Source organism: Vigna radiata, unplaced genomic scaffold, assembly GCF_000741045.1.
Source record: "Vigna radiata var. radiata cultivar VC1973A unplaced genomic scaffold, Vradiata_ver6 scaffold_198, whole genome shotgun sequence".
Classification (NCBI taxonomy): Eukaryota; Viridiplantae; Streptophyta; class Magnoliopsida; order Fabales; family Fabaceae; genus Vigna; species Vigna radiata.
This window is the reverse complement of record NW_014542192.1, coordinates 560,954-568,190: the sequence shown is the minus strand read 5'-3', so window position 1 is coordinate 568,190 and position 7,237 is coordinate 560,954. Positions and strand designations below refer to the sequence as shown.

The 7,237-nt window shown below is 29.8% G+C and overlaps 1 protein-coding gene across 3 annotated transcripts; it reads right to left on the bottom strand.

Annotated features, from left to right (window-relative positions):
- Positions 1-1,802: 1,802 nt before the first annotated feature.
- Positions 1,803-6,203, bottom strand: LOC106779245 (hydroxyproline O-arabinosyltransferase 3). Of its 3 annotated transcripts, none has more exons than XM_014667322.2 (9): positions 6,045-6,203; positions 4,694-5,167; positions 3,932-3,999; positions 3,641-3,842; positions 3,146-3,243; positions 2,950-3,019; positions 2,768-2,839; positions 2,477-2,590; positions 1,803-2,104 (listed from the first exon to the last, which is right to left on the bottom strand). In XM_014667322.2, exons 2-9 carry the CDS (start codon positions 5,087-5,089, stop codon positions 2,042-2,044), a joined length of 1,083 nt encoding a protein of 360 aa, XP_014522808.1. In that variant the 5' UTR covers positions 5,090-5,167; positions 6,045-6,203; the 3' UTR covers positions 1,803-2,041. The 3 variants fall into 3 exon arrangements, with proteins under 3 accessions (XP_014522808.1, XP_014522809.1, XP_022632246.1); XM_014667323.2 differs by having other exon boundaries at positions 4,694-5,160; XM_022776525.1 differs by lacking the exon at positions 6,045-6,203 and adding an exon at positions 5,615-5,648.
- Between the last annotated feature and the right edge of the window lie 1,034 nt (positions 6,204-7,237).

Genomic DNA, 7,237 nt, shown 5'->3' with positions numbered 1-7,237 from the left:
TGAGCTCACATGAAAGTTGTTTAAAATAAATTGGATTAAAAAAGTTTATAAATTAATTTTTGTTTGGCTAGTGTGAAATAAAAAAGAAAGTAAAAAATATATTTAAAAATATAAGTTGTACTAAGTTTTTTTAATTTGTTCTATTAGAAAAAAAAAGGTATTAGTTGATTAAGAATAAATTAAATTAAATAAAAAATGTATTATATTTTTTGGTTAAGCTAAAAATCAAAATTTATTTAATAATACATTAAAGACTACATTTATTTATTGTCCTTTTCTTAAAATAAAAAATTTGAAGAGAACAGTATAGAAATTAATATACAATAGAAAAGTGTGGAATCAAAGGTAGTCATTGAAATCACCCAAATACCATTTTTAAGTTGAGAATAATTTTTTTCTTATTGGTAAGAGGAGAAATTAATGCATAATAACTTCCATATTTATTATTAGGTCCCTCACAATTACAATTGTTATTTACCTCTTCTTAGGGTCATCCACTTATTCCAATAATTATTTTATACATTTTTCATATTCTAAGTTTTTTACACATTATATTTATTTTAAAGTGTGAAAACAAGTTAATTTGACTAAATATCTCTATCAGAACAAGGTTAAACAAACTGAAAATCGTAATAATATTGCTATATTTAAATGTCAAAATATTAAATTATAATTCATAACTAAAATTTTCTTTGAAAGTATTAATTATTTAAATTAAAATAATATTATATAATTGTACCATTTAAATTATATAACATAAAAATGTTAGTTTTTTGAGTTATTTTAATTTTAATATTTATTTTTAAAATATAGACTGACAGTTTAGTCCCTCTCCTCTTTGACTTAAAATGTTATACGACTTTTAAGTTATCATATTAACACATAAAATTTCCCATGATGATTGAATAAATTATGGAATTTTATTATATTTATATTAATTCACATTCACTTTAAAACATTAACTCTTTATATTAATAAAGATTTTAAATTTTATATCAATTTTATACATTGTGTTATAGCCATAATGATGATTAAATAAATTATAATACCTCGTCATATTTATATTAAATCATGCTCGCTTTAAAAATATGAATTCTTTCTTTTGCCTACGTATTTTAATCTTTGCGAGTCTATCTAATTGTATTTTAAAAGATTTTTTTTTATAAATTCATATAGATTTTAAATGATTTTTTAAAGACTTTTACAGTGTGATTTGGATTTTAAAATATTTATAAAATATAAAATCTTGTATTTACAATTCTTAAAAGGTTTCAGATATTTATCAAAGATTGTAAATTATTTACCGTTTACAGGATAAATTTTGAATTAAATAAACAATGAAAAAGTTTTTCTACAAAAACTATAAATTAATTATAAACCTCTAGTTCTTTATTTATTTTAAAAAGTTCATCTTTCTAAAATTATAAATCATTTATATTTATTTTTCGAAGATTTTAAATTGCATCACATATTTGAGGAAGTAATTGATCATATATTTAAACAGATCAACAAAAATTCTAATTTAAACAAGTTTTTTTTTTCTACAATTGATTTTATTTTCTTTTTCTTTTTCACACGTGGGATTGTATACCTTTTCTGTCACAATTAAGACAAAAACACTGTTTTATAATGTTTTACAAAAGGCTTTGTTCCAATGGAACGTCGATTTCAAATATTTTTATTCATTATGTTAACATGCAAATCCAAGGAACAATAGATAGAAATTTTAAGCTTCAATTTGGCATAAGCATCATGAATGAATAGAAACAATTTATGCATAAAAGAGAATGTTAAGAAATAGATGAGCAATTTGGAAGCCAATACTTATTGAACAAATACCATTCAAGAATATATCAGCAACAAGAACACAATATGAAAGATTTATCCTGCATTTGAATTGGCATAAAAATGGGTATAGTTTACATTAATCTATGATTCTAAGACTAAATTCGGGACCAAAAAAGATTCAGTGTTTCTACACTCTTGTTCTATTTTTCGAAATATGCACTTTGGACAAGATGATAGAGAGAGTGGAAAATATTTACGTTGTCTCCCAGTTTGGAATGTTCGCACTAGCTTCGTTCACCATCTTTACAAGGGTCACCTGCAGATATATCATAACCAAACAACACATTATTAATGCTTTCTATCATGTTTCAGTTTCAGATACACAGCACCAGAAGAAAGAGTGGAGATAATCAATGCTAGTGTTGGTGCATCATATGGAGGTTTTTATTACTGATTCACATTCAGACAGTAATACATGATGCTGATGGGGAAAAATACCATTTTCTTCTCACTTTTCTGTAAGTAAAATGGAAACATGTATGAAATTACAGACAGAGTTTCTTAAAGGATTATGTGTAAAAGTTTTATGGTAAGTTCCATGCATCAAGAAAAGGTTTTTAGCTACATACTATTCCAATAAGATAGGATAAAGTTCTTATATCAATAGGCAAGTCCTACATACACATACCACACTTTCAGGAACTCCTGGTGGGGGCAAAGGCAAGTTTTTTGGTGGAGGTCCTCGTAGATGTGACCTTTTGTCAAATCTCCACTCACCAATTTTGCCATAAGTCAATTCACCCTGAGCATCATGAAACACACTAGTGAGACAAAAGGGTATCTGCTAAAGTAAAGTTCCATAGCATAGCAAGAAAGAAAGCAGATTTGACAAGTTCAGATATTTGTTCACTGAAGGCAAATTTATGACAAATGTTTGAAGATCACAACTGTGCAATTCAGGGCAAAGAAATCATTTTACCTTCATATTGTAGTCACACCCGTAAGTATAATGAAGTATGTATTTCTTTCTAGTTTCAAGATCCCAGGGTGGCTGAAAAGTCACAGACAGGAAAAGTAAAACTAGAATTGGGTAAGCTTGTCATATATAATTATTCTACACAGATTAAACACCACATCAAGAAACATAGTGTTATGACAAACCTGCAGCATGAAGTCTTTCCGCAGAATGTGCCTCACACCATGCAGGGCAGATGCAACGGCATAAGCATACCTTGGCTCCGCAAGAAAAAAAAAAAACAAAAAACCATTAGCATAAGCATCAAAATATCAGTATCAGCACCCTCATCTAGAAGAAAAGCATCTGCACCATTAATCAGTTACGTGGTAAGAGACATACATTTCTAGCACCCATCCAAAAGCCTTATCAGTCTCTGGGTCCTCTTTCATCTTCAAAGAGACATTCATCCAAGTAGGAGCAATCTTTGCTATCAAGTCCTGAAAAAATAAAACAGAGAAGTACATAGCAAGGAGTTCAGTTAGGTACATTGCATTGCATGCATATAAATAAAGAGGAGTGGTTGAGAGAAAAATGATCTTATCATTTGATAAATTATTAGACCCTCAAATATCCAAGTTCATTTTTTATCATCTAATCCTAGTCTAAGGCTGCTAGCACATTGGGTGATAGGATCCATGAACAAAATTTCATTCTTTCTATAGATTCTGAACTGGGTCTATCATCAATATGAAATGTATCGGCATTAAGATCTTCAGATACTGAGAAAGAAATCTACAGTCTAGAGAAGCAGAAAACAGTAACATTGTTAACAAGAATAAGACATGGAAAGTAATTTGACTCGACAATCAATAACGGTTATGGAAGAGATTCTACCTTCCTGATAATTACAGGAGAATTGCCAATTGGGTCAACATTTGTAACTGGTCCATATTCCTCAGGATAAAACTTCCTAATGATTTTTTCATTCTGATCAGGTTTGATGTAAAAAAATGGAAAAGCAGCTGGATGTCCTCCATAGGCCAGATTGGGCAGAGGGCGTAAAAATATATGATCAGGCTCTGCCATTAACACATATCTGCGTCAAAAGGGAAGCAGCTGGGTTATATTTCATCATTATAAAACAAAAAAAATAGATCACGTTTCTGACAGTGTAAGAGATCTAACTCTTCCTCTATTTTAGCCTTTTCCAGCCACTGAACAAAGGCCCATGGCCTATTCAGAACGATGTATCCCTGCAAACAGATAATGCAGTGCATCAGAAAACATCTAATTTATATTGACTAAAGAAAAAGAAAATAAATAACTAAAATCAGAGTAAGACATTCAGTTATTGACTATTAACCAAAAGTTCAAAACATCAATAACTTGAACTTAACAGAGGAACACAAAAGTGGACAGACAAGCCAAAAAACTCAAATATGTTTCAAGCAGTTGACATTATTTCCACATTAACTTCTAAATCATATCTATGTTTTAAACAGTTGGACCAAGCAAACATTTGAAGAATGAACTCTCCCCTATGAAGCTTCCAATATAGATTCATCTTGAGAAAAGGAAAAGACCACACCACTTAAATTTGCATTTCTTTGCTGTTATGCTATGATGCATGGATGCTATGTTTCTTTTGAAACACGTATATGATACGGTGATATGTTTATTTTGAAAACCATTCTTTGAATTATTTCATTGACACGAGATCGGTTTATAAGAATTCATTTCTTTCAACAGAGTACATCGGTTCAAAAACTCCATGCTTTTTATAAAATTTGAAGATTTGAGCACAAAGCATGTACGTAGATTTAGTTATCATGGTATATCACAATCAATTCTAACAGCAACTAAAACATTACTAAGCCAAACAGCTGAATTATAAGGAGATGGCAAACATCATATAAAGAATATAATGGAAAATGACAGTAAACTCACCCGGTCCAAACCTGCTGCAAGAGGATCAACCACAACAGTAGGAATTTCATCCATCAAGTTGTCAGATTTTCCAGAATGTAGAATCCTAGTGAATCCTCCCATCTCTGACCCAGGTAACTTCTTTTGTTGCTTATACCAGTAATACATGACACGGCACTGCCATTTGTTATATGGAGCATCTGTTGCCGTTAATGCCACATGAAAAGGTGCTTTAGATGTCCTCCGATTCTTTACATGATCAGGCATCTCAAAAATGGGGTCAAAAAACAATCCACCATCAGAAACAGCTACACCTTCCGAAGATCCATAGCGCCTTAGCATTGTTACCAGATTGTACGTGGCAAAGGAAGAACCAAGAACTATAAAAATTATAAGGAATGTTGAAGCTCGTCCCATGGTCTTCCTATTCCAGAGAGATTTCAAAATATCATGGACCTCAACCTCCTAAAAGCTCTTCATAGAATAAACTATGCCCTGAACAAACAAATAGCTCTTCATCAGATTACATATTTCTCACTTCTTCAGCAGAAGAACTAACCAAATTTCGTTCAACACATCCAATGACCAGAATTAGACAAGTTAGAGAACAAATCAGATTGCAAGTGTACAGAAGTAGGATCTAAGTTTAAACGGTCAGATCAGATTATAATTCGACCAGGTTTTCTGAAACGAACCTATCGATTAACTCAACAGCCAATTGCTACACAACCATATTAAGTGGTCCCAATCAACCACTTCTATAACTACCTCTCAGAGATAAACTTTTCTTACAAGCCAATATAAAGAAGAAAAAACATTTTCAAACAATAAAACGGAAAACACACACACACACTCAATGGATAAGCAAAAAATATACAAATCTAATACTAGGAATAGAATCTTGGCACTGCATGTAAAAATCTTGAAAATGAAGAGAACAACCTATTCACGATGGAAATTCAAAACTTGGGAAGCACTGCAGGAAAGGGTAAAGAGCCACATTTAATCAAAACATCACATACATAAAGTGAAAAACAGAAACAGAAGCAAACCAAGATTCCATCTTGATTTTCATTTTCCGTTGAGGATTCCCGGAATCAATATTGGTTGAAAAAAATACTTTTTTTTTTGGTAAAATAACAATAGCAATAAAGGGTGCATGGTGATTTCCAAGGAATTGGATCAAATTACACTGGAAACCACCAATACCTGCCCGGTGGTGAATAAAAAACAAGATTATAGAAAATGGGTCAAAGCTAAATTTGAAGAAGTGACAGCCATACTCCCAGAAAACTCAAATGGGTGTGCAGAAAAATTGCAAAAGTTAAGGAAACACAACAATGGAGACACAAACAGAGAGAAAAAAACGCACCTTTGAATTGTCAGAGTTTTTACAGTGAGATGATGATTTATAGATCAGAGAATGAGAGAGAGAAAGTGAGTTGTAGTTTTGGTTGTTCTTCTCCCCCGATGGTGGCAACACGGCGGCGATATCCTTTAATTAACTAATAACTATCACTTTATGTCATTTTTTTCCCTTGATTAATTTCTTTAATTTCAATTTAAACCCATTGAAATCCATGCTTGATGATTTCAAAAAAGTCAACTTTCAAATGTATAAGATTAAATAAATGCTGTATATTCGACGAAAGGCACTGTCTCATTATTTTTACCTTTTTTATTTTTAAGGTTGTCACATAAAAATAAAGAATGGTAAAATTTTCCATCTTAATAAAATGTTTACAGTTTTTCCATTTTCCATTTTCCATTTTCCATTTTTCATTTCTATTCTTAGTAAATACATAAATGCAAATTAAATTACGTATAAATAAAAAAGTCTTCCAAAAATAGCAACAATTAAAAAGGAACAAGAATATGCTAATTTGCAGTTTTAATACAACACTATAAATTTGTGTAGGTTTCACTTGTTAGAATAGTTTTGAAAAAGAAATACTAATTAATGATAGAGTGTATGTTAAAATAAATATATTATGTAATCTTTCAATTAAAATATTATCATCCTTTTTAAGATAAAAATATTATTCTCTTTCATGACTAGTACTAAATTTTAGATGAATGTTGTTAACAGAACTTCTAACACACTTCAAAAACAAAACTACCAACACACTTTCTTTCATTACATAAATTTTATTAAATTTTTAAAACTTTAATACATTTTACGTTTCATTAGTTTTTTTTTCTCTTAATTCAATCATTTTTTAGAAATTTTAATCAATATACAAAGTATAAATATTAGTTAAGTGTATTTAAATATCTTAATTTGTGAACTACAAATATACATTTTTTTCACATTGTGAAAAAAATTAAATATGAACATAAACATGATATTCAGATCTAACCTTTTTATTAAGTAATTATTGTAGTCATTTAGTCAATGGCCATGTGATATATTATATAGTAATTAGCTTGGTTTTAGCAGATTAAAGAAAGTTCAATTGATTAAAGTTGTTCCTTTTTTTTCTTCAGATTACCACTTTATAAGTAGTAAGTTTTTCTTTTCATAAAAAATGCTTACATGTGTCTAAATTTTGATAACCTTTTTTC

What these genes read in the sequence shown, in the direction of transcription:
- LOC106779245 (XM_014667322.2), bottom strand. Translation starts at nt 5,089, where the DNA reads ATGGGACGAGCTTCAACATTCCTTATAATTTTTATAGTTCTTGGTTCT. An exon ending in GGAAAGACTTCATGCTGCAG is followed by an intron (nt 2,840 to 2,949) that starts GTTTGTCATAAC and finishes GTGACTTTTCAG; the next exon opens with CCACCCTGGGATCTTGAAAC. An exon ending in GGTGTGACTACAATATGAAG is followed by an intron (nt 2,591 to 2,767) that starts GTAAAATGATTT and finishes CATGATGCTCAG; the next exon opens with GGTGAATTGACTTATGGCAA.